Below are 25,067 nucleotides of genomic sequence, written 5' to 3' on the forward strand. Positions count from 1 at the left end.
CTGTTATTTCTTCTGATGCTTAAATTGTCCCAAATTTGGCCGTTAGGGACCACTTTAAGCCAGAGAGCTCCCACTTTTAAATATGACATTGCACCATGTCCCTTGACCTTGACCAGAGAGGGAGCCACATCTGCAGGGAGCAGTCCCTGCTGGGTAGCTCCTGAAGCTTTGGCCCCCTAGTGCAGGCAGGCAGGAGATGGGAGAATTTAGGCTTCGTGGTGTCTAGGAGTGTTGTGCAGATCCACAGGGGGTTCATTCATTAGTCAAACACCTACTATGGCCTCAGCTTTTGAAAACTCATTGAAAATGGAGGGTAGAGAAAAAAGACAATCACAATTGTGCTGTTTCTAAAACTGAGAACTTTGGTCCTCCAAGAGGTAATGTGAATGGCTCTCTTAGCTATGTAGATATAAGGCTAGGGAAAATTTTTGAGGGGAATACTTTGCCAGACATAGCTGCTACAACATTTGCTACAACAGTTGGCCTAGTGGGCCAACTTACATATGAAACCCAGGCCTTTGGGAGGTAAGGGATAGCTGTCACAATCCCAGGTGGACCAGCGCTCATAGGTGAGGAAGCAAAGCAAGAGCTCTGAGATCAAGGGAAGGGGGAGCCTTGCTGGTGGCCACAGAAAGACCTCCCAGTTGGGAAGGTCCTTGGTCCTTCTTGTAAAATAATGTAGGTGCTGTGATGTCCGTTTCACAGAACTGATGGCTCCTGGAGCAGCAGCAGGCACTTCAGGCAATGGAAACACCATAAGCAAAGGAAAAGAAGGAACTGGGACACCCCTCTATTTTGCCCCCAAAGCCACCTCTTTTGGGGTGGTTGAATACATCCCTGAATGTATTCATCCCTGAATACAGGCCCTGAACACATCCCCTACATTTATACTGGGCCTCACCCAGCTGGGCAGAATCCCAAATGTTTAGACCAAGAATTAGGTCTAGATTCAAACTCCCGTTCTTGTACGTCCTGGCTGGGTGACTTTAGAAAGTCACTTGACCTCTCTGAGCCTTCACTCATTTATTTCCTCAACAAGTATTTACTGAGGGCTTGCTTATGTGCCGAGCACTGCTCTAGGCAAAAGATCTGCAGTAGTCAGGAAGATAGACAAGTCTCTACCTTCATGAAACTTACAGTCTGGTTATAATAAGCAAATATATAAGCAAGATAATAACCTATGGAGATATTTGTTGTTCAATCGCTAGGTCATGTCCAACTCTTAGTGACCCCATGAACTGCATCACACCAGGCTTCCCTGTCCTTCACTATCACCCAGAGTTTGCTCAGATTCATGTCCATTAAGTCGATAGTGCCATTCAACCATCTCATCCTCTGTTGTCCCCTTCCCCTCCTGCCCTCAAACTTCCTCAGCATCAGGGTCTTTTCTAATGAGTCGACTCTTTGCATCAAGTGGCCAAAGTACTGAAGCTTCAGCATCAGTCCTGCCAATGAATACAGGGTTGATTTCCTTTAGGACTGACTGGTTTGATCTCCTTGCCCTCCAAGGGGCTTTCAAGAGTCTTTTCCAACATCACAGTTCAAAAGCATCAATTTTTTGGTACTCAGCCTTCTTTATGGTCCGACTCTCACATCCATACATAACTACTGGAAAAACCATAGCTTTGACTAGATGGGCCCTTGTCAGCACATATTAAGCTAATATTAACATGGAGATATTAAGCTAATATAAAAAACAAATTTCAGAGATGGTGGCTCCTTTAGCCAGGGCTGTCAGGAAAGACCTCTCTAAGGCCATGACATTTGAGCTGACCTGAAAGATGAGAAAGAGCCAGGCAGTGAACAGAAGAGGAAACAGCAAGTGCGAAGGACTTGTGGCAGGAATGAGCTTGGTGTGTTAAATGAACAGTAAAAAGGGCAGTGTGACTGGAGAGGAGCGGGGTGAGACGAGAGTGACGGAGGTGAGGCTAGGCAGAGACCCGATGGCTTAGGGCCCTGTAGACCAAAGGGAGGAGTATAGTTTATATTATAAATGCAAAGGAAAATCTTTGAGAGTGTTAAGCCAAAGGGTGGAAGAGTGTTAAACAAGCAGAATATAGTCTGGTGTGTGAAAAAAGCTTTTAGGGATAAAGTGAGGACGTTATCAGGAGACTGGCCGTGGTCCAGCTGAGTTAATGGTCCCTGGACCAGGTGGCAGAAATGGAGGTGGCCAGAAGTGGTCAGATGCAGGGTGGTGTTGGAGGTGGAGCCAGTGATTCATGAAGTGAGGAGAAAGGAAAGGTACGGAGCAAAGCTCCGAGGTCTGGGGTTTGAACAGCTGAGATGGAGATACTGGGTGTGTATGTTGCTGAGCTAGGGTTGATGCTCAGGAGTGGGATCTTGGCCGTGCAGGGCATGGGGGCCCCATCTGGTACCCACGTGGAGGCGCTGAGTGGGCAGTTGGATACAGTCTGGAACTCAAAAAGAAGCAGTTCCCTCTGGAAATACAAAATCTGGAGCTCCTGAGCCTACAGATGGCATTTAAAACCACGAGACTAGATGAGATCATCGAGGCAGAGGGTGTAGGTCGAAAGGAGAAGAGGCCCACGACTGTGGACTGTAAAATGAGGCAAATGACACCTTCACCCGCGCGGCTCCGGTGAGATGTCGCGTGAAAGCCCGCAGTCAGCGCTCTAACCGGGATTGAGAATTCTGAGGGGCGGGGCCTGGGGCGGGGCGGGGCCTATCCTGGGCGGAGCCGGTCGGGGGCGGGGCTGGGGAGTCGGGAGGCTGCTCTGGGGCCGGGGGGCGGCCGGGGCGGTGACGTCACCGTATGACTGGGTTTTTATGAATGAAAGGAATCCTGTGAGTGAGTAATTCCGGGAAGCTCGCCTTACAACTCGGCGCGGCCCCCAGCGCTGCCCGCCCCACAACAAAACTCGGCGCGTCGCTCAGGCAATCCCGGCTCTGAGCGACCCGCGGTCGGGACCGGAGGGGGAGGCTGACCGAGGCGCGGGCCGAGGAGAGCAGCTCAGACGGCAGCGGGACCCCGTGCGTGCCAGGGACGCCAGGCGAAGCAGGAGGAGAGGCGGGTGAGGGTCGCGGGACGAGTGCGCAGGGCCAGGGGGCGGCAGGGTCTCCGCGCTCCTGGAACGTGCCTGGGGCGGGGCCCCGGGCCCGACTCAGTCGGTGCTACCGTGGATCCCTCGCCTGGACTGCTGGCTTGGGAGGGTGTCGAGGTGGGGGTGGTGGGGGGGGGCGGAGGTCCTGTGAGACCGAGACGCGGCCGAAACGAACTTGGCGGGGTGCGGTGTTAATGGGCCCCTTTTGGGGGCGCGGGCCGAGAGGCGGTGAAGTCAGGCAGGAAGGGGCAGCGCGGGCTGGCGAGCGTCAGCGTCCGCCCAGGCGGGGCCGGGGGCGGTGTGTGCAAGTACGTGACTCGGTGAGAACAGTCCCTGGACCGATGCCCGCAGGCCGAGCGTGCGCGGTTTGTTTACGTCCGAGGGCGGGCGTGCGTGTGTGTTCCCTGGCCAGCGTCCTGGGTATCCTGCCCGGTGCGTGCTTGCGCCGAGTACCTTGGGGAATGTGAGTGTGTGTGTGTGTGTGTGTGTGTGTGTGTGTGTGTGTGTGTGAACGCTCCCAGGCGGAGCCTGTATAACCAGCGGACCGTACCTCCGAAAGAGTGTGACCACAAGAATAAAAGAAGAAGCGAGAGAAATGGCCCAGTCCGTAGTCACAAGGGTCTGGGAAATCTCTCCCGGGTTGTCCCTTTCCCACCAGCCGGTGGCCGCCAGGCCCTCGCTCTCCCCGGAGTTTCCCAGGACCGCAGCCACGTGACTGCGGTGTTTGTCCCCCACCCAGAGCCGGCGCCTTCAGCCACGGGGTGGGGCAAAATATCAAAGATCCCACCGGGCTTCCCTGGGGAACAAGGTGAAGGGGCCACCCCTGGCTCCATCACCCCGGTGGGTCTGGCAACAAAGTAGGCTGGTGTCCAGGTCCTTGTCCCCAGGTTTTCTGGCTGCCTGGGGAAGACAGACCCTCCCCTCGGACTCTCCTTTATCCCGGGGGCTACCCAGCCCCTCAGTCTCAGAAGAAACAGGAAGGGCGGGGGTGGGGGGAGTGTGGAGGGCCGGGAACACGGCAAAGGTTGGAGGTAGGAAGGGATATCAGGCTTCCTCTCCCTGGTGGCTACTCCTCTGGCTGGTCTGGGTTCTAGAGGCTGTACCTGCTGGATCAGGAAGGGTGAGAACCCAAGGTTGGGGTGGGGCTGGTTTCTGCCCTTCTGGTGGTTTCAGTTTACAAGTGGGGCTAATCAGACAGAGCTATCGATGACTGGACTTGAGGAGCTAGTTGAAGACTTGGGCCAGACTTGGTTAACAGGCAGCGGGACTACTTGTCTTGGTGCAGGAGGGGTTACTGTGAGAAGGCGCCTCACCCTGCCCTGCTCCTCCATCAATGCCCTGCTGAGGGATGTTGAGGGCTGGGCTGGGGCTTAGGGCTTCCTTGGTCCTATTCTGCCCTCTCTTCCTCCCACCCACAGGGCTACAGGATCATGGGGTGTGTAGGGCGAGGGCATTGAGCTGGACCAGATAATCTTTTAACTTTGGATCTCTGAGCTGCTACCACAGCTGGTAACTTCTGAGTCCCCATCTGTAGCAGCAGCTAGGCAACATTCAAGGTGGTAGAAGGGCAGTGGGCTGGTGGGGGTGTGACAGCCTCCACATACAGCCTAATTTCCAGGGGAACCATGCAAGAGAAAACAGAGCCAAGAGCCCCAGGCGGAGGCCAGGGTTGTCCAGGAATATGTGGAATATGTAAGGGAGGTAGCCACCAGGAATCAGGCAGGCAGATCTTCAAAACTGGGCAGGAAACATCCCTGAGCAGGGCTAGGGATCAGGGAACAGGAGGAAGTGGCTGACTGACTCAGTCATAGATGGAAAGCTAGTACCGAAAGGTTTAACCTCCCACTGAATCACCCCTGGACCTTCAGTAGGGCCCAGGACCCAGTGAGGGCTCCCTTGGCCCCTGTGCCTCCCTCAGTCCTAATACTTTTAGCCTGCGTTGCCATGGAGCCCACCAAGGACTAGATGCTGGGGATAAGATAGTGAACAAATCAGATCCAGAGCTGCCCTCTGGGAGCTTACAGTCAAGGAAGGAAGACAAAGTTGAGGAAAGAGCCACTAAACGTAATGCAAAACCACAGCTGAGATAGGTGGTACGAGGAGGAAGTCACTGTGATTACAAAGTACATAACACAGTTCTGACTTAGCCAGGGTAATCAAGGAAGGCTTCCCTGGGGAGATGACAGTCAGCCAGAATGTCAGATCAAGTGATAATCATCTGTGAAGACCTCAAGGGCAGGGGCTTTGATTCAGCTTTGGTCCTTCAGGGTGCAGCACCACGCCTGGGACCTAGAAGGTAGGTGCTTCTTGGGTGTTTGCTGATTGAATGAATGAATGAGCCCTGGGTCAGTGTCCTGGTAAAACTTCACAACACCTAGAGAAAAAGGCCTGGGAGCCCCAGGCAAACAAGAACTCCTGGGCACGGGCTGTAAGATTCTTGAAGCAGTTTCTCCAAAACAAGCAGATCCTGCAGGGCTCAAGTGACATCTTCTCTTACACACATGCACCCCGTGTGTCCCTTTGGGGAATGTGTGGGGATGGTAAGAGTTTGTTGTCTGCTCATTCATTTGTGGTCAGCATGGGGATCCTGGAAGAGTGTGGGGAGAGAACATGGTGGTGGCCAGAAGGGCCTACCACGTGGGCTAGAGGGGAGGCTGGCATTATAGGGTTATGAAATGGGCCGAACATGGTCAGGGTCAGTAATGATCCCTCTGACAGGGAGGAGAGCTGGTGGGGTCAGAGAGAGCAGGTGCTTTTTGTCTCGGTGCAGCTGAAAGAGGAAATGCTTAAGGGTTAGGCATGGAGCAGAGGGAGAGTCAAGGCTGATAGTCTCTGAGTTTGTGTTCTTAGGCCCCTGCCCCCAGGAAGTCTTCCCTGATTTCCCTTACCTTGCTCCAGGGCCTCTACTCTGCTGGTGATCTTGGGAGTTCCATTCCAGGCCAGAATCTGACTCTCTAAACTTTGACATTGTCAGCGCTAGGAGGTACCTTAGGCTTGGTGGTTTGGCGTGTTGGGCCCAGAGAGAGGGAGTGGTGTACCTGAAGTCACACAGCAAGTGTTAGTGGGTGGCAGACCCCCAGGCTCATACTTCCCTGTGGTGCCGGGTTCTCCCAGCTCTGCTCCCCTTCCAACAGGGAGGAGGCTCCACCAGTGCTGGCTGCCAAGGCCCAGGAAAACACATTTTTTCCTTCTGTCCTCACAGAGGAAGCAAAATGGCTCAGCAGCCAGAGGAGCCCATGCCAGCGGGTAGGCCGTCTCCAGGATGCCTCTGAGTGTACTAGGGGGGCAGGGGCGTGGCTGCTGACTGGGCAATGCAGCTGTCAATCCCCTAAGCCACGCCTCCAGGGAATGTTAGGAACCTTCAGACCCTGGAGGTCAGTGCTGCTGGCCTCAGGAAGGGAAGAAGCAGGGATAGGGGGATAAGGAGTATTCAGTTCAGTTCGGTTCAGTCGCTTAGTCATGTCCAACTCTTATCCTTCAGAGAGAGGAGTATAGTGGCTGGCTTTGAAGAAAGAGCCCTGAGCTGGGGACTCCAGGGTTCCAATCCACCATTGCCACCAAACAGCTGCTTGGTTGCTTCAGTTACAGAACAATGAGGTTGCATCAGCTGCTGTCTCAAGTCCAAGGTCTACCAGACTGGCCAAGGCTGCCTGGTGGAGGACCCCGGCCCCTTGGTTGACAGCCCAGCAGCCCCTGGTCTGAAGTTGGAGTGCTAAAAGTCTGAGGTGTGACCTTCTTGTGACTTTCCCTCTGTGACTGCCTGGCTCTGCTGAGCTAGGACGTTCCTGGGCAAACATGGGTGCCTCAGCTGACATGTAGCATGTGCTTGAGGGGCTGAGGCTAAGACAGGAGGAGAAAGAGGAAAGGAGACAAGAACAGGTTCAAAGCCTCCCTGGGGTCCCAAAGTACCTAGAATTGCAGAGAGGATGGGACCTTCAGCCATTATCTAGTATAGGGGATGGCCAGCAGTTTCCTCTTTGGCCTACTCTGGAGGGCTGTGTTGAGGAGGATTCTGAGGTTATGTCCAAGCTCAGTGGAAAACAGCGCTGTGTTGAGAAAGATTCAGGAACTGTGTCCAACCTCAGTGAGAGCAAGTGCGGTAATTGATTATTGATGTCCGTGTTAGGAGTAGAGGGAGGAATGTGGGGAGATAAACCAACCATTTGCCACTTCTGATCTTTCTAAGCCTCTTGTTTTTACACACAAACACTATGATGATTGTCCCCACTTTGAGAGGAAACCAAGGTCCAGAGAGGAAAAATGCCTTGTCCTAGGGGCCATGCCTCCAGAGTTCTGCATCGGTCAGCCACCACATATTGCTCAGCACCCAGCAGGCTCTTAGATCACCTCTCCCATCAGGCTCTCTGTGTAGCCCAGACTGCCTGGGCATCACATAACACCCCAGCCCCCTAAACAGCCAGCCAGGAGGCCTGGATATCTGGGTGACACTTGCAGGCCCAACATAGATCCTGGCACATCAGAGCTGGGTAGCCTTGGAGCCCGGCGAGTGCTTCTGTTTACAGGGGTGGGGAAACAGGGCCCAGAGAGGGTGCCCTGTGAGGACCTCACTGCGAGGAGACATGTGGTTCCATGTGGCCTCAGACCCAGGCTTTATCCGCCATTAGCTGTGTGACCCTGGGCTACTCTATTGACTTTTCTGGCCATTACCTCACAGGGTTGTTGGGAGAACTGGCGTGCTGATGGTGTGAAGGCAATCAGGATTCAGTCCTGGGACTTTTACAGGTGTTCAGAATTCCTCCTGACTTAGGAGAAGGCAGCCATTCACCTGCTGTGTGACTTCAGGCAAGAGGGGCCCCTCTCTGGTCTCCACCTCCCCTTGGGTGAAGTGAGGAGGCAGGGGCCAGACAGTCTGTAAGAGCCTTTCCTGTGTGACCCTGGCCAGCCAGGAGACACCAAGTCAAAGCGATGTCCCAGGAATTGCTACAGGCCCAACCCCTCCTGGACAGACTCAGCAATTCTAATAACCCCCCAGGTGCTCACTGACCTCTTTGTTTGCAACATTTGGTTCCATCAAAACCCTATGAGATAGGTATTGTTCACAACCTACAGATGGGAAAGTGGAGACCCAGAGGGGAGGAGTGGCTTGCCCACAGTCACACAGCCTGAAGAAAACAGAGATGCGACTCAAACCAGGCTTGACCCTTAATCCACTGTTCCTTTCCTTGTTTCCTATACCCTCCCTGGGAGCCAGTTAGGAAGACAGAATCCCTTTGTCTCCCTCCCATCCTCCTGGTATCTGTGTGCCATCCCTGCCATGCAGAAGCAGATAGAAAGGAGGAAGAATTGGAGGCAGGGCCAAGAGGTTTTTCTCTTGACGGTCTGCAGCAGATTTGGGCTTGGCACGAGGTTCAGACCTTGACAAGCTGGATGAAAGTGTCATAGGCCACCAATCCACACCTCACCAGTGCCTGCTCCCTGCCAGCCCCTGTGCTGGCAGCCTCACACCCAGAGCTGTGTGCGCCTGGTTCTTGGCTGTGGAGGTCCCTGTCTGGTGGGGAGTCAAGGAAACAGACCATTACAACATAGGGTAGAACTGCTGGGGTGGGCGGTGCTGAAAAAGTCCCAGGAGCCTGGGAGGCCTTCCTGGAGGAGGGGATGTCCATGCTCAGGACAGAAGGCTGAATAGTAGGAGTCTGCCAAATAAAGTGGGAGTGGGAGGAGAAGTGTCACAAGGTTTGGCGTGACCCAAAGGCAAGAAAGCATGGGGTGAGAGGAAGTGAAAGAAATTCCTTGTGGCCGGAGGGCAGAATCGAGGCAGGCAGTAGTGTGAAAGGAACCTGGGGGTTAGTAAACGGGGTTATATGATATGGTACAAGGGATGTTTTAGCCAGTTTTAGCCTCTCTGAGGAGAAGGCAATGGCACCCCACTCCAATACTCTTGCCTGGAAAATCCCATGGACGGAGGAGCCTGGTAGGCTGCAGTCCTTGGGGTTGCTAAGAGTCAGGCATGACTGAGCGACTTCACTTTCACTTTTCACTTTCATGCATTGGAGAAGGAAATGGCAACCCGCTCCAGTGTTCTTGCCTGGAGAATCCCAGGGACGGGGGAGCCTGGTGGGCTGCCGTCTATGGGGTCGCACAGAGTCGGACACAACTGAAGCGACTTAGCAGCAGCCTCTCTGAAGAGGTAGCACTGAGCAAAGATCTAAATGATAAGTCTTTGGGGAGATAAAAGGAAGAGAAAAGTAAAGAGAACCACAAGTGCAAAGGCCCTGAGGCTGGAATGAACCATTCAGTGGGGCCACTGTAGCTGGACCACTGGGGCCAAGGGAAGTGGTATGAGATGAATTCTAAGATAGCAGGGCCCTTGAATGCGAAGATAGTAGTGTTTGGATTTTATTCCAAGTGGGAGAAAAACTGACCTTGGTCTCCTCTCTCCCCTAGGTCTTAGCCCAGAGGGTAACTTCTGCAAACATGTCTGTGGATCCCTTATCCAGCAAAGCGCTGAAGGTGAGAAGGCAGCCCTTATTGTCTCCTGTCCTCCCCTCCCTCCCTGCCCAGGCTGAGCTCCCATCCCAGCTTCCCCTTCAGTTCCTAGAATCCCCAAGAGGGGCTCAGCAGACATCAGGCATTCATGAAGCCATTCATGGGCCTTTCCAGGCCCCGCCTGGCTGGGAACCAGCAGGCCTGGGATCTGCCATAGGCTGTGTGCCCCAGGGTAGGTCACTTCCCTCTCTAGACCTACTTTCCCATGAAGACAATGTCCACGGAACGGCTGGACTTTAAAGGTGCTTTCTTGGGTTTTTCTGGCTGAGTCCCAGCCGAGTCGCTGGGTTAGAATCCGGACTGAGCTCTAGGGTGGCTCCTTTTGTATCCAGATCCCGGTCTCACCCGGTTTCCCCTTTGGGGATTCCTGCTCCCCTTCGGAGTCTTGGAGCAAGTCCAGCCACCAGCTCAGTGTCCCTGGCGTGGAATGGGGAACACTAGCGGTGGAGGGGAAGCTGACCCCAGCACCTGCTGCGCGCCGGGTCCAGAGCTCAGGGCCCGCAGGGTAGAGTGTGACCCTGAGCCTCAGTTTCCCCACGCGCCCATGCCCGCAGATCAAGCGTGAGCTGAGCGAAAACACGCCGCACCTGTCGGACGAAGCGCTGATGGGGCTGTCTGTGCGCGAGCTGAACCGGCACCTGCGAGGGCTCTCGGCCGAGGAGGTGACGCGGCTCAAGCAGCGGCGCCGCACACTCAAGAACCGCGGCTACGCGGCCAGCTGCCGCGTGAAGCGCGTGTGCCAGAAGGAGGAGCTGCAGAAGCAGAAGTCGGAGCTGGAGCGCGAGGTGGACAAGCTGGCGCGCGAGAACGCCGCCATGCGCTTGGAGCTCGACGCGCTGCGCGGCAAGTGCGAGGCGCTGCAGGGCTTCGCGCGCTCGGTGGCCGCCGCCCGCGGGCCCGCGGCGCTGGTGGCGCCGGCCAGCGTCATCACCATCGTCAAGTCCGCCCCGAGCCCCGGCCCGGGCCCCGCCCCTGGGCCGGGCCCCGCCCCCGGCCCCGCCCCCGCCGCCTGCTCCTAGTGCTCGCCGAGACCCGCCGGTTCCACCCACGCCCATACCCCAAACCACGCCCCTCCGACCCCAGCTGCCATCCTTAAGTGCCTAAGCGCCGCCTCTGTCTCCAAGTGCCATTTCTCTGCAGCCACCAGCTCCCTCTGTGGTGAACACACGTTCCCTCCCCAGATCCTGTCTTCCTCGTGCGGTCTCTGAAACTGGGACCTAACGGCCCCTGGGAGGGGCAACTTTGGTGAGATAGGAAGTCGGGTGAGGTCGAGGTCTGGCGTTTCCTAAAAACTTCAGCCTTCTTAGTTTGGGAGGATGGGATACAAAGCTGATTAGAGAAGGGCCATCGAGGGGAAGATGGCCACCCCTCATTTTGTAACTGTTTGCTCAGATCGTGCCATCGGCCCGTCCCCACCCTCCAGGATACAAGACTAGACTTGACCCCGCATGCCTCTGGTAGGATTGTCCAGCTGGGAAGTTGATGCTCCCGCCTCTGCTTTGGGCCTGGATGCCTGGCCCTCCAGAGCTGGAAGATTCATTAGAAATCTCCTAGTGAAGCCCATTTCACAGATGGGAAAACAGGCCTCCAGCGGACCCGACAATGCCCAAGGCCACATATGCTTAGCGGTTAAGCTGGAACCATGTCTTTCCACTGCTGCCCTGAGAGTCCAGCCATGGTTGTCAGGGGGACAGTGGTCGGGGCCTGAAAAGGTGATGCAAGGGCCTCCGTGGTCTGGGAGGTAGCTCTCTGTGAGTCAGGTGAAGAGAAGTAGAGGGAAAGAGAAGGTGATACAGATGGGAGAGAGGGAAGGAGCTGGCCTGACTCTGTCCTGGGCTCTCCCTGGACCCAGGGAGCTGGCCAAAGAGAAAGGGGACAAAGGAAGTGACCACAGAGGCAGGTGGGGAGATGAGAAGACAGATCCTACAGTTCTGAACCTTGGGATAGGGGTCATTAAAAAGGGAAGGGTCCTACCTGTCCATCCTATTGGGTGGGGGCGGGTCACTGCCATTGACTGCTATTCTCCTGGGAAGTCTGGCCCCAGCCCCTCCCCTTTCCCTATTAGACAGCTGCCCCTTCCTGCTGTTTATTTATTGCACGAATCTAAGTTATTCTCCCCAGCCAGAGGCCTAGCGCCCACTGCCTGGGAAATGTGGCGTGTAGTCCTGAGCTGTACTTTATATTTTATATCTGCAAATAAAACACATTTTATCTTATATTTAGGGAAAGCCGGATAGCAAAACAACCAAAAAATGTGTTTTAAAAGAAAAGTGCCCGGCCCCCAGAATTTATTTATTTTTCTGACTTACAGTAAGCGAGTTATCCGCCTTCTGTATTTTGTAGACTTCCTGAATAAAGTCAAGTTCTCTTTTTCCACAGTTTAGAAGTACGTGTCCTGGTTTATGTGTGTTGTTTTTTTTTTTTTTTGCGGGGGTGGGTTCTGAATGAGGGCCCCAATATGAATTCTGCTTTCAGTCCCATGCAGAACCCTCTGCTGGGTAGGAGGGTTTCCTCCAATTCGCAGATGAAGAAACTGTGACCCATCATTAAATCTAGCACCTGGGCTTGCACTGGGGTAGGGTGGGTTGGTGGGGGTGAAGGGGGATGTAGGGTGGAGGTGGGAACCAGACAGGGTTTTGTCCTTCCATCTGGGTGCCTGGAGCCAGGGAGCCTCCCTGGGGAAGGCAAAGCCAGGCGAACAATGAAATGTAGGGTTAAATTCCCTGGGCATCCCGTCAGCAAATAAACAGTCCCACCCAGAGAGGAAAATTCCCCAATTTAAGAGGAATTGCACTTTCACATTGAGGTCTGACTTTCTACAGCCAAGTAAAAAATATTTTCCTCATGTTCCGGAAAGGCACAGGGAGGCAGAGAGAGAAGTGACTTCCTCCGCCCCAGCCTGCAGGCCTAGAATGCAACCCTGGGTCTCATCCTAGGCCCCAAACTCCCCGCTGTTGTTGCCGTCCAGTCACTGAGTAGTGCCGACGTTTTGTGACCCCATGGACTTCAGCATGCCAGACTTCTTTGTTAATTTAATCCGACCTGCCAGCGCTTCTGGGGCACCCTGGGAAGGAGTGTTCTGTGGTTCAGGGGTCAGGGAAATTGGGGTGTGTTTTTCTCTAGCTGTATGACCTTCGATGGCTTATGTCACCGCTTGCAGCCTCAGTTTACCCATCTGTACAACTCAAGAAGTATAAGGTCGTACGTGGGGATGCCAGGGGCTGCAAGCTTCCACAGGCAGAGTGAACGCTTACCCCAGAGCACCTGATGGCCAGGAGGAGGAGTTCCATGAGGCTGGGTATGGAGGGATGGCCGGGCTAGAAGGATGCTTCTGGAGAGGACCTGAAAGCTGGGAAACGGCCCACAGGCCCACAGGCCCACAGGCCCTTCTGCCCTCTCAGGCTGGGGTCCAGGATCCTGATGCCGAGACACAGAGCCCAAGCCCGTGGAAAGGACAGCAGGAAGGCATGCAGGGACCGAGTGGAGGGTGGCGGCTGGGAATTTCCCCGCCCGCGCCACATTCCTGAGCGCCCTGTCAGCCGGGCCAGGCCACAGAGGGCATGCAGAGGCGGCAGGGAGGTGCCAGGTGTCCGGCACATGCCCACTGCAGGGCAGGCCGTGCTCCAGGCCTCCTGCCCCAGGTCCCAGGGTGGAGGCATGACGATGGACTAGGAGGCATGAGGATCACAGGAAATTCTTTAAACCCCAGGGAGACACCTGCAGGAATGGGGCTGCTGGAGGGTGCACCCCGTTTAGCTGGTAGACTGAAGCCAGCACGAGGCACCAACCCGCCCGTTGCTGGGTGTCGAGGTGGTGGACCTAGTGACCAATGTCCCACTGGCCAGAAGAGGGGGAGACACTCTGGGGACCTGGACCCCAATTTCAGTCTGGCAATGTGACCCCCCCACCACTTATACCTGCAACTCGGACAGAAGAGGGTTTTCTAGGACACCTTTGAACCCACAACCACTAAACCCATCCCCAAACACACATACACGGGAGCTGGGGGAAAAGAAAATCTCACCCACCAGCAGAGAAGATTTCAATACAAGCTATATTATCTCATATATATATTTCTTTCTCACTGTATTTGCTCACTTCTGTCACGCATTTAAAATGTCACAGAGACCAAAATAGAGCGGCTTTCTGGTGGAACTCATGGCAGTCATACACGAGATACAAAACTAGGGGACTCTGTCTTCTCATACATCATACAATTAATTTTTCAAGTATTTTTTATGTACAAAGAGCTACTCTATTGGGAAAAAAAATAAAAATAAAAAATAAAAAGACAAGGTAGGTTACACATCCTAGGAAGGAGGGGTGGAGTGGTTGGGCACGCGTTCCCCGCCCCCATCTCCCCGAGGGCTGCTAGCTCCCTGCCATGGGGCACCTCCCGTCCACCTTGCAAGTGGCCAGGGGCCAGAGCAGGCAAAGACGGGGGTGGGGGACAGGGAGTCAACAGCCCACTTTGGCCTGGAAGGAGAATCAAATTTATGAAAGCAAATGACAGGGGCAGCCCAGAGGTTCTCCGTGGACAGCCCGCACCTACCCGCTGCCTTCCTGCACAGCTTGGTACCAGCTGGCCAGGCCCATCCAACAGGGGCCCACAAGCTGGCCTCTGTGCCCCTCAACCCCAGTGCTGGCTTGGTCACCAAAAGAGGCCGGGGAAGACTCCTGGGATGGAACCCCCTGCCCGACCTTGGCATGGTTCAGTCCAGGAGTGGCCAAAAGGTAAAGAGATGCCAAGGTCCCTCAGGGCTGGGCCCCCTTCCCCTTCCCCTCCTCCAGGCTGGTGCAGCCCACACCCGCGTGCTCTCTGGGTTTCATGTGACAGGAACTCCTGCCTGAATGAACATGCATTGTGTCCCATTATCATGAGGCTCCTCCAAAGACAGTGGCCAGTGGAAGCCCGGCCTGCCTGGGGGCTCTGGCCCTGGGAGGCTCCATGCACGTGGGCGTGGAGGTGGGTGAAGGGAGGGGGACTGGTGGTCCTGGCCACCCCTGAAGCCTGTCCAAGGGTACTTGGCCCTGCACTACAGGATCCACTGAGTGCCAGCAGCTTAACAGGGAGCCCCCCAGGGAGTGTCTGGGCCAGACTGACGGCCGGGGGCAGGGGCAGTGGGGGTGGGGGGCTTTCATATGTGACTAAGGCACAGAAGAGATGGGCTGTGGGGCCAGATGAGGCAGGATACCAGGTCCTGTGTGGATATGGGGCCAAAGAGAGGAGTCCCCCAACTCTGGGCTCCCCACCGCATGCCCCACCCCTCCCGCCTGCACTGCTCCTCCTCCGGAAGCTGGTCTGCAATGCAGAAACCAGGCCCTCCCTGTGAAACAGGAGCAAGGAGCCCCAGGGAGAGACGAGGATCCAGCAGGGGAAGGAGGGCTGGGAGCCCCTGACCCTTTGAGTAGCTTGGATGCAAGGGCTCTGCTCAAGATGCTCTCAAGAAGGACCCCTCGTGGGAGGGCAGTGTGGACTGCTGGCTCCTCAGCAGGCCCAGGGGAAGGGGCATGAGGCAGGCAGATGGGGCGGCCCCGGAGGACACCCAGGCGCCCTCCAAGGGGGGTACCCATGGCTCTTGGTGTCTGGCTCTGATCCCTGCAGCATGCCAGGCAGGCCTGGGTCGGGAGGAGGGTCTGCAGAGAGCATCTGTGCCCCCTCCTCCTGCCCAGGTGAGGCTAATCTAGCATGGGACCAGGGGGGCAGGGTTGGGAGCAGGCAGGAGCCCCGGGGAGAGAGTATTGCACGGTCTTTGGGGGAGGCGTTTACGTCTGGGGGAGGAGGGTGAGGGGCTGAGAGGTGGCAGCCGCTGGTCCACAACACAAGCATCGGGGCCTGGGCATGGCTGGTCCTCACAGGACGAGCTGCAGGGGCACGGGGAGTTGCTCCCACCATCCTCTCCCCATGGTCCAGGCGGTAGAGCCGTGGCCTTGTATAAATATTCCTGAAGGCTCCTGGGTGAGCCTGGGCCGTACCCTGGGCAGACGGCGGCGTCGGGTTGTTCCTCTTGAAGCGATATGTGAGTGTTTCTGGTCCAATAAATTAAAGGGTGATGCCAAGGCTGTGCCACCCGGCCTCCCCGCCTGGAGGTGAGGCCGGAGGCAGGGCACACCCTGCCCTGGGCCAAGGGGCCAGTCCTTCCCCCGCCAGCAGCAGCCACCCCTAGAACTCATCGTCGGAGCTGAGCAGGAGCGTCTTCTCGTTGTCGCGGGCGCCGCTGAGGCTGTGGGAACGAGAGAGGCCGTGGGCGCCCCCGCGCCAGGTGGGCCCGGGCTCCAGGGTGGACTGCTGCGTGTACTGCTGGTAGGCAGGCGAGAAGTTGTGGATGGCATCCTGCACAATGTCGTGGGGGTTCATGGTCTCCTTGAGGCTGCTGGAGATGCTCTTCATGGGGGCACAGCGGCCTGCAGGGAGGAGGCGGGAGGTAGGGTGAGGGGTTTGGGCAGCAGGGTAAGGCAGCTGGGCCCCTGCCCCTGGTCCCAAGTGTGTGTCATCTAACCAACCCCTCTTGGGACAGAGAACAGGGTCCTGGCGACGAGAAGGGATGAGCAAAGGAACGGCTCCTTTGGCTGCAGTGCACCTCTAAGGGAGATAGGGGTTGCGGGGGGTAGCCTCGGAGTGGGGAAGGGAGCTGGGGTGGAGACTGGGGTGCTGCAGGCATGAACCCAAGGACCCCAGGGAGTTGCGGGACAGGGTCTAGGCCTGTGGGATGCTCCCCTTCACTCTGGAGAGACCAAGGGCCCGCTCCACCCAAACAGGCCAACGGGGGCCTGGACCCACAGCAGAGCAGACATCCTGGCTCCGGCAGGGGGGGCCCTGCCTTGAGGTGCTTGATTGCTCAGTCATGTCTGACTCTTGGAGACCCCACGGACTGCAGCCTGCCAAGCGCCTCTGTCCATGGGATTTCCCAGGCAAGATTACTGGAGTGGGTGGCCATTTCCTTCACCAGGGGATCTGCCTGACCCAGGGATCGAATCTGCAGCTCTTATTTCTCCTGCACTGGCAGGCGGGTTCTTTATTTCTTCCTCCTAATTCCCTAACATACTGTCCTCAAGGGCTCAGGGAGGGAGCAGGGGCAGAGATGGCCCAGGCCCCCAACTGAGACGTAGGGGGCGAGCCCCACTCTGGCCTCAGTCTTCAGACCCAAATCCGCGTGCCCTTTCCCCCTTGGCGTTCTTTGCCACAGAACAGAACCAAATGCCCCAATTCCCCATCAACGAGCACTGTGCCCTCAGAATGCACAGGGCATGTTTCAGAACAATGAGAGAGAGGATGAAGCAGGCAAGCTCTACGGAGGGCAGCCCTTGGCAGGCGCTCTCCGCGCCCCAGGGGTGCTTGTGCGGGAGGAGACGGGGACACAGAGAAGGAGCTAGGGAGAGACTCATGCTGATGACAGGAGTGGCGTGCAGGACAGACGTACAGACTGAGTGGAACCTACCGTAAGGGCCGTATGTCGGCACTGCCCGAGGCCAAACCCGGGGCAAAAGCAGGGCAGGGGGAGAGGGAGGGGAGCCAGAGAAACAGAAGACAAGAGACAGCTGAGTGAACACCTCATGCCCATCACCGAGGCGGGCACCTCACCGCGTACGCTGCCCGCCCCACCCCAGGCCCCGCCCCTACCCAGCTGGCACTCAGGTGGCCCCACTGCCCCTCCAGGCCTGGGCCGGGGCAGTTCTGTCCATCTAGGAGACTGCTCCTTCAGGGCTCAGGCCTTCTTCTGCTGGGGCACCAAGAGCGGACACCCAGAATGCTGGTCGGAGTTCAACCTCTGCACCTGAGGAGGGACCCCCCACACCCCACTTCTCTTCACGCTTGGCTAGAAATCCTGAGCCCGTGTTACGTGCGTTGCCAACCTTGCAACACTTCATAGACGGGGCGTGGAGGAGAGGGTGCTTGACAGGTAGAGACCACACCACAGAGCTGGCTTTGCACTCAACTCTGATGGGGGCTGAGAGAGGCCGGGCACTGTGGTTAACAGGTGAACAACTGGCCTAGGACCCGCACAGTGGTGGGCGAGGGCGTGCAGCAGCTTCCCCAGGCTGGACTGGGGTCCTTGCTAGAGCTGGATGCCTGGCCACGCTGTTTCTGGCTGGGGGTGGATGTGTCTCGGGGCAGTGGGCGAGAAGAGAGCCCAGGTGACCGTGGAGAGCCTCTGTGGGGAGGGCCACAGAAGCAGGGCCTTAAACCATGTTAGACCTTAATGGTCTAGAAAGGGTTCTCAGCCACGGCCTCAGGCTCAAGGCACCAGGGTGACCAGGTCCCAGGGACATTGCCCTCGACACTGGGAGGGTGCTGGCCACATCTCTTCCAGCTGGTGGGAGGTGGGTGGGATGCCAGCTAGCAGCAGTGAGCCCTGGCCAGCACAGCCCCTCTGGCACTAAGTGCAGAATCCAAACCAGAAAAAAGATGGAGAATGCCCAGGCGGCAAGTGTGTTGGGTGAACGTGGTCAGGTGCACTGGAGTTGAGAGGCCTGGAGGTGATTCAGTCCACACACCTATAGCAGCCGCAGGTTTTTAAGGCCCCTTCTCAACCGGGGAAAGCACAAGACAAGTAAGGTGGGAGGGGGCCCCCTGAGGAGCCCTGCAAAGGCCAGGCCAGTGTTTCTACACTCAGCTCAGCATGCCCAGTGAGCCCATGGTGGGCACAGGTGGTGGGCCTAGGCAAGTGGGCCCTGGGCCTTCGGCCACACACGCAAGGAGCTGGCAGCAACCGACCCCATGGATAGATGTGTTAGACCAGGAGACTTCCTCCTCCCGAGACCCTCCTGTCTCCTCGAGGGGCGAGCTGGTTCAGGCATTGCCAGCCTCTTCTTCCTCGTCCCGAGCCTTACCACTCTGCCCAGCAACAGCCAGAGGCAGCCCTCAGCCCCTGCTTTTCCTGAGAGCATGTCAGAATTGCCTGGGGAGCTGTCGGCACATCCTGCTGGGCTCAACCCAAGGGCAACTACTGCAGAATCTCTGAGGGCGAGTGTCTCCAGGGCATCTTAATATACAACTGGGGTTGCCAACCGCTGTTCTCACAAAGCAAAGATTAGCAGGTGTAAAAAGAAAGCTGTTAAAAGCTATTACCATCTGAGTCTGTTTCTTAGAAATAATCAGGTTAAAAAAAAAAAGCTTTAGAGACAAGGAAATTATAGGACAAAATGGATAATGCTGTTCGATATCAGGAACCTTAGGAATCTGTTTATCCTAGGGTCTCTGTCCTGGCCTTCCCATGGAGATATTGTGCTTTATCATCTCAGGGTCTCCATACTCCAGACCTGCTGCAGACCAGTCCTCACCCCCACTGACTTCCAGGACCAGTCCTCACCCCCATCGACACCTTGTAACTAGGGGCAGGGGTGCCTGGACCTCTGTGGCCCCTTTCCTACACCGAGGGTCCCCTCCTGATCTCCTGATCCATCAATACCAGAAGGACCCTGGGAGGCAGGAGGGGCTGAGGGGCAGGGCCAGGAAGCACTCTTCCGGTTGGTGGGGGCTCGGGGGTCAACTCTAGGACCCTGGCTCATACCTTGTGCGTCCAGCCTCTTGTCGGCATAGACCTTGTAGGTGAAGGCATGCCGCAGCGCCAGAGCTGCAAAGAACATCTCCACGCAGATGATGAAGTCCTGGTAGCCAGCAGCCACGGTGCCCTCGCCCACCGACACGCGGGCCGAGTGGATCTTGGGGATGGCCCCGCACTTCTCCAGGATGGCCAGGAGCATGCCTGGAAGGGGAGGTATGGAAGGGGCGCCATGGCCGTCGAGCCCAAGACTGGATCCCCTTCTCCTTTTCCCTCCACATAGCGCCCCAGTGCCATACTCCTCTGGGAGGGTGAAAGCAGGGTGCACAGCTTCTCCTATTGGGTGGGAGTGCTGACACAAGCCGGAGCCTTGAGGAAAGTACCCCCCAGGTCCTGGCTGGACACCAACCCTGAGATCCCCCTGTCCAGGAAGCAATCCCACCAAAGCTCCTGGCTCCAGTGAAAGGCTCTGGGGGCCCAGACTTCATGCCCCACAGGTGCTCAGTGGACAGAGGTCCCTTTGAGCTCCAGCCAGGATCGCCCATGGCAACCCCGAGGCCCAGGCCCTCGGGGCACTGGGGATGGTGAGCAGGAGGCAGAGGACGAGGTTGAGGGGACAGGGAGGCACGGCTGGCCTCGCAGGGGCCGGGAGGAGGCGCACCTTGCCAGAAGGAAAGAAAGATGACAGACTTGACCATGAAGAACTTGAGGACAGGGCTGTAAGGGCTGAGCAGCTCCCGGGTGGCAAAGTAGAAGAGGAAGAGGGCGTAGAGGGCCAGGCTGACGGAGATGTTGTAGACGATGGTCACGTAGAGGTAGCCGCTGGTGACGCTGCGGGAACCGGGGACATTCTCAGGCTTGAACAGACCCTTCTGAGCAACAAGGGGCCTCCTTCCCCCTTTGCCCTGCCCGCATGCCCCTTCACATGGCTCTCAGAAGGCTCCCTGAGCAATGCTCCCCAAGCCACTGATAGAAGTGGGCAGGGCACCGGTGAGCCTTGCCACCTGCAGCTCCATTGCCCACGCTCCTGGCAGATGACTCCAGGCGGCCTTGGGGGCAGGGCCTCAGCCTGATGGTCCAAGGGACAGAACCTGGCTTGGCTCTTTTCACTTGAGCCACATTACATTCCCTCGGAGCCTCTGTTTGCTCACCGACCCCCGGGGACTGTCGTGCAGGGTTACAGGGGGTGTGTGTGCAAGCTCAGGGCCTAGACACACAGTCATGTTCACTAAACCCTCAAGTGGGGTGTGCCAATCCACGCAGAAGAGACTCGAGCTGGGGACCTCAGGGATCTGGCTCTCTCGTCCCCTCCCTGGGAATGGTCACTGTCCCTTCTTGCCCCCCCTCCCCCCAGGGGCCCCACTCTGTTGCCTGAAGGTGACAGATGTTCCTCTGTCAGAGGCAGGGCCAAGTGTGATGGCACCACTGCCAGGCTCCAGCCCTGGCAATTCAGGGGTGCAGAGAGGCGTGAGGACAGATGGAGTCAGGCTTGCCCTCCACTCAGACGACAGACACAGGCGTGGGGCCAGTCTGCGGCCACTGCTTCCCTCAGCCAGAGCCTGAGCCTCTGGGCAGAGCTGCCCACTCCTCCCCACATGCACCTTGGAGGAGGGGACCCGCCACTTACTCAAAGTCACCATCCCGGTACTTGCCGAACGCCTGGAGGACCACGGTGCTGACGGCCATGAGTGGCTTCACCACGCAGAACTGCAGGGTGGCCTGTTGGGGAGAAGGCAAGAGGCAAGGCTGAGCACACGGACCACGGAGGCAGCACCTCCTCTGGCCAGCTGGGCTGGTGCCAGAAGCCAGGGGATGGGAGAGGCCCAGTGTCCTGCCCCCGGGGGAACTGCTGTCTGCAGAAGACATGAGACAGTAATAGGGTGATGCAGCTGCGTGCGAAGACAGGAGGGTGTGAAGGAAGAATGGAGGAGACACAGAGACGGAGAGCCCACAGGAGCGACCACTGGACATGCTAGAGACGGGAGGACTGGCAGAGGGGGCAGCCAGGGTCACGAGCTCAGCCCAGGGGCAGACAGCAGACAAGGGCGAGGGGTTAAGTGCTGGTGTGAGGGTGGCAGCGGGGAGCAGGCCTCCCACTCTGGGTGGGTGAGGGCCTCCTCGTCCACCCCAGGTCTGGCCCTCTGCCCCATGCTCTGGGCCTGGGTCTAGGATTTATGTTGAGCTGGGGTTTTACTGACGATGGGGATGACCCCAAAATAGGAAGTAGCCCAAAGCCCAAGAAAGGCCTGGAGTCCCGACATGAGTCTGAATTCTGGCCTCATCAACTACCCACTGCGGAAGCTCGAGGGGGCAGTCATTCAGCCTCTGAGTGGCTGTGCGTGAAGGATGGTTGTAACCAGCCCCCTGCGGCAGGGTCGCTGTGCAGGGACTGAAGCACAAGACCACACAGGCTGCCTTTGGAGGTCTCCCACCTCTGAGCACTCAGCAGAGGCCTCTGCCACTGAAAGAAGCCCTCAGTCGAGTTTCCACAAGTCCCTCCAGAGGCCCCAGTAAATGCCAAGGGGAACTGCAGGGCCCATGTAATTATGAGAAGCACCACTCTCTAGGGGCTTCCCTGGTACCTCAGTTGGTAAAGAATCCGCCTGCAATGTGGGAGACCTGGGTTTGATTTCTGGGTCAGGAAGGTCCCCTGGAGAAGGGATAGGCTACCCACTCCAGTATTCTTGGGCTTCCCTGGTGGCTCAGTTGGTAAAGAATCCGCCTGCAATGCGGGAGACCTGGTTTGACCCTGGGTTGGGACGATCCCTTGCAGAAGGGAAAGGCTACCCACTCCAGTATTCTGGCCGGAGAATTCCATGGACTGTATAGTCCAAGGGGTTGCAAAGGGTTGGACATGACCGAGCGACTTTCACTTTACCACTCTCTAGAAACCCAATAAATGTCTGCCACAAGGTCCTGCTTGGGGAGATGGGATTAGCTTTCAAAGGCTAAGCTGGTGTGGTTCCAAATGGGGCAAGGACCTCAGAGCAGAGAAAGTAACCTGTGGAACCCTAAGTTTCTGATCTGAGAGGGGCTTGAGTGAGGTTTGCAGGGGAGCCCAGGGCGAGCTGAGCTGCAGGGCTGCCAAGATGAGAGGCGTGCATGATGGGGTTAGATGGGTGATGCCCACAAACCCCGCTGCTCCCCACCCCTTCAAGGAAGCGGGATCAGCACCTTTGGGGAAGGTCAGTAGCGTGTCCCAAATAAGCGCTGGTGCTACCCTGGCTCAGCATGGTGGGGGCTGGCTGAAGCGACAGAAGACTCAGACCCAGACAGTGGCCCTGATGACAGAGCCGCGGTGTCCTCTCTCCAAGGGGAAAGGGTGAGAGGTTTCTTTAGTTCTCGCCTCTGACTACCTGTCCCCGCCACCTCCAGGACCAGCAGCGGAACATCTGGGCCCACGAGGCTGGGGAGTAATTTCCAACAAGGCAACCAAGCTAGTGATCTGGCATCAACACTTCGTACACAATCTGATCCTCCAAGAAGAAGCTCAGAGAGTCACAGCTGGGCCAGCACTAGTAAACAAAGGCTCTGAGAGGCCCCACCCTGAAGCCGGGACAGTGTGAACTCTTTCCCTGCAGGTCCCACGGGGAGGTTTTGAATTTAGAAACACCCGAGGGAAGGAAGATCTGGAAGAACTGGAGACTGGCTGTCCAAGCAGGGCTTTGTGGGTGGGGCTGTGCACAGGGCGTGGCCCTGCCCAGGAAAGAGCAGAGAGGCCAGCCTCCAGCAGGTCTGGGGATGGGGTGTGAGTTTCATTTCCCAAGATGATGCTGCTCGATGCTGGATGGGCTGATGGGCCCTGTGGAGATGAAGCCAGGGTCCTGCCAGCGGGGCATGGTGCCTGAGGCCTTCCTGAGCAAGGGATGGCAGGCTCAGAGCCAGGGCTGTGTTAAGGGCTTTCCTTCATCTGTTCCTCAAACCATCCCTTGAGGTTAAGTATCATTATACTCATTTCAGAGAAGAGGAAACCAAAGCTCAGAGAGGTTTTGTAATTTAGCCAAAGTCACACAGTCAAGAGGAGAGGCCAGAATTCAAATTCAGACGGTCAGGGACCCAGACCCAGGCACTTGAGCACAACACCATGCTGCCTCCTCCCAGGCCACTCGAGACCACTGGGAGGGCGGATCTGGAAACTGGGAGCTGCTGGGCTGCCTGCCAAGTAGGAAATGGGGAAAGAACCAGAGGCTGCGCAGGTTTGTTCCACCGTGTTCCTCAACGCAGAAACCCTCCTGGCTCTAGCCACAGAAGATAAGTTTTCACACTGAGATTCTAGAATCGCCATGCACTTCCTCTGACTCGCACACACACATCAAGATTTGGATGAAATGAGCAAGCATCTGGGGGCACTTCCTGCCTGGGGTACCTGCCAATGCTCCTTTGAGGACACCCCGCTAGTGCTCGTGCATCCCTGACAGCACGAGGAGAGGGTGCCTCGCAGGAAATGGGGACCCCGCTGGTGGGCCGGGAGCAGGGTCCTCCTGGCCTGATGCCTGCCTCTGCTGCTCTGTCAACCAGGGGTAGCCTAGTCCCTGCAGCTGCCGCTCCAGGGCACAGACCCAGGCTCCTGGTCCCTGGCCTGCAACCTGTGACCAGCGCAGTTGTAGGAGCTACCCACCTGCTTGCAGAACCGTAGGAACCCGATGGAGTAAGTCTTTCCCCAGAGGCAGCAGGTGCCATACATACAGCTGGACCTGGAAGAGGCGAGTGGAGAAGGGCGGGTGAGCAAAGAGAGAGCTGGGACTCAGGAAAGCAGGGCGGGGGCAGGCCACCCTCACTCTCCTTCACAAGCCGGGGTGGAGCGGGGCAGGGTGGGGATCAAGCTCGGATCCTGGGCAGTCTTTGAGCCTGAGGACAAGCACTGGGAGAGACACAGCATGTGTGGCAGGAACCCTTGGGATAACAAATCAACCTGAAAGGCACTGAATGTGAAAGCTGCAAGAGGGAAAACACAGGCAAACAAGAAAGGACAGGAAGAGAAAGAGCCAGGCAGGCCCTCCCCAGAGTCCCAGTGAATGACCTCGCTCAGGAGGTGCAAGAGAGGCAGAGTAGGTCAAGGTCACAGGCAGAGATGGTCTGTGTGACCGGCTGATGCCAGGACGGCTCAGAGAACGTCAGACCCAGGAAACAGGGTGGTGGGGAGGGCTCCCAGGGACTTCATACTCACTCGATGGGCTTCCCTCTGATCTCTGACATGATGGAACTTTCCCCTCCGAGGTATTCATAGCACAGGCTCAGGAAATTATAGATGACCAAGGCTGTGAAAACAAAGTCCAGAGAAAACCACTCAGATCAACAGAACGGATAAACAGATGGTGGAATTCTAAACAGCAATGAAAGTGAATGAACCACAGTCACAGGCAGAGACTGGAGGTGGGGAGGACTGGAAGTGGCGGGGGTGGGGGGCGGACCTCAGGAATGTAAGAACCCACAGTGGATATTCCACTCGTATAATCAAACTCCGGCCCAGCTAAACCACGGTGCTCACAGACGCTGCCGGGCTCACCATAAAGAAAGGCAAGAACGTGATTACCACCAAATGCAGGATTGTGAGGGGCAAGCTGGACAGGCAGGCTGGGGGCTTGAAGAGCTGGCAGGGTGCACATTCTGGGTTTTAGCCTTATAATTGTTTACTAGTTTTATATACGTTCCTGTTTCTGTGTTACAGATCACAGTTTTATGACCAAGCAACAATTAAACATTCTCCAGAAGGATCTCAGGAGAAATTCTCAGCAAGAATGAGACAGAAAGAACCCTTATGCATTCATCAGCGTGTAGCAGCATCTTAGCCTATAGCACGATAAGCTACAACAAAACGTATGAGAGGTGCCCAAAATACAATGCAAATGTTTCGGGAAGCTGGGCCAGCGCGTTCTGAATCAGGACACAGCTTGACATCGCCCACAAAGATACAAAATCTGCAACAGCCACCAACGGGGGCTCAGTAGAAGTATGCTGTGAGTGCTATAAATACAGCACCACGTTGTAATAGGTC

The 25,067-nt window shown here is 56.7% G+C and overlaps 2 protein-coding genes across 6 annotated transcripts in view; one reads left to right on the plus strand and one right to left on the minus strand.

The window, feature by feature from the left end:
- Positions 1 to 2,707: 2,707 nt before the first annotated feature.
- MAFF (MAF bZIP transcription factor F) lies at positions 2,708 to 11,952 on the plus strand. Its single transcript, XM_069585983.1, has 3 exons — positions 2,708 to 3,032; positions 9,468 to 9,533; positions 10,124 to 11,952. The coding sequence occupies exons 2-3, from the start codon at positions 9,498 to 9,500 to the stop codon at positions 10,586 to 10,588; spliced, it is 501 nt and encodes a 166-aa protein (XP_069442084.1). The 5' UTR covers positions 2,708 to 3,032; positions 9,468 to 9,497; the 3' UTR covers positions 10,589 to 11,952.
- Positions 11,953 to 13,604: 1,652 nt separating this feature from the next.
- TMEM184B (transmembrane protein 184B) overlaps positions 13,605 to 25,067 on the minus strand; it is a 54,885-nt gene continuing 43,422 nt past the window's right edge. For 3 of the 5 annotated variants that reach the window (XM_069585981.1, XM_069585980.1, XM_069585982.1), the window contains 6 exons: positions 24,240 to 24,330; positions 23,691 to 23,766; positions 20,700 to 20,791; positions 19,734 to 19,903; positions 19,082 to 19,276; positions 13,605 to 15,974 (listed from right to left, as the gene is read on the minus strand). In XM_069585981.1, the coding sequence (XP_069442082.1) occupies positions 15,733 to 15,974; positions 19,082 to 19,276; positions 19,734 to 19,903; positions 20,700 to 20,791; positions 23,691 to 23,766; positions 24,240 to 24,330 (866 nt within the window). In that variant the 3' untranslated portion in view covers positions 13,605 to 15,732. Of the gene's footprint in view, positions 15,975 to 17,008; positions 17,030 to 19,081; positions 19,277 to 19,733; positions 19,904 to 20,699; positions 20,792 to 23,690; positions 23,767 to 24,239; positions 24,331 to 25,067 lie in introns of all 5 variants that reach the window. The other 2 variants (XM_069585979.1, XM_069585978.1) reach the window with 1 other exon arrangement.

The sequence above is a fragment of the Ovis canadensis genome, chromosome 3 (genome assembly GCF_042477335.2).
Source record: "Ovis canadensis isolate MfBH-ARS-UI-01 breed Bighorn chromosome 3, ARS-UI_OviCan_v2, whole genome shotgun sequence".
Lineage (NCBI taxonomy): Eukaryota > Metazoa > Chordata > Mammalia > Artiodactyla > Bovidae > Ovis > Ovis canadensis.

What these genes read in the sequence shown, in the direction of transcription:
- MAFF (XM_069585983.1), top strand. Translation starts at nt 9,498, where the DNA reads ATGTCTGTGGATCCCTTATCCAGCAAAGCGCTGAAG. An exon ending in TATCCAGCAAAGCGCTGAAG is followed by an intron (nt 9,534 to 10,123) that starts GTGAGAAGGCAG and finishes CCATGCCCGCAG; the next exon opens with ATCAAGCGTGAGCTGAGCGA.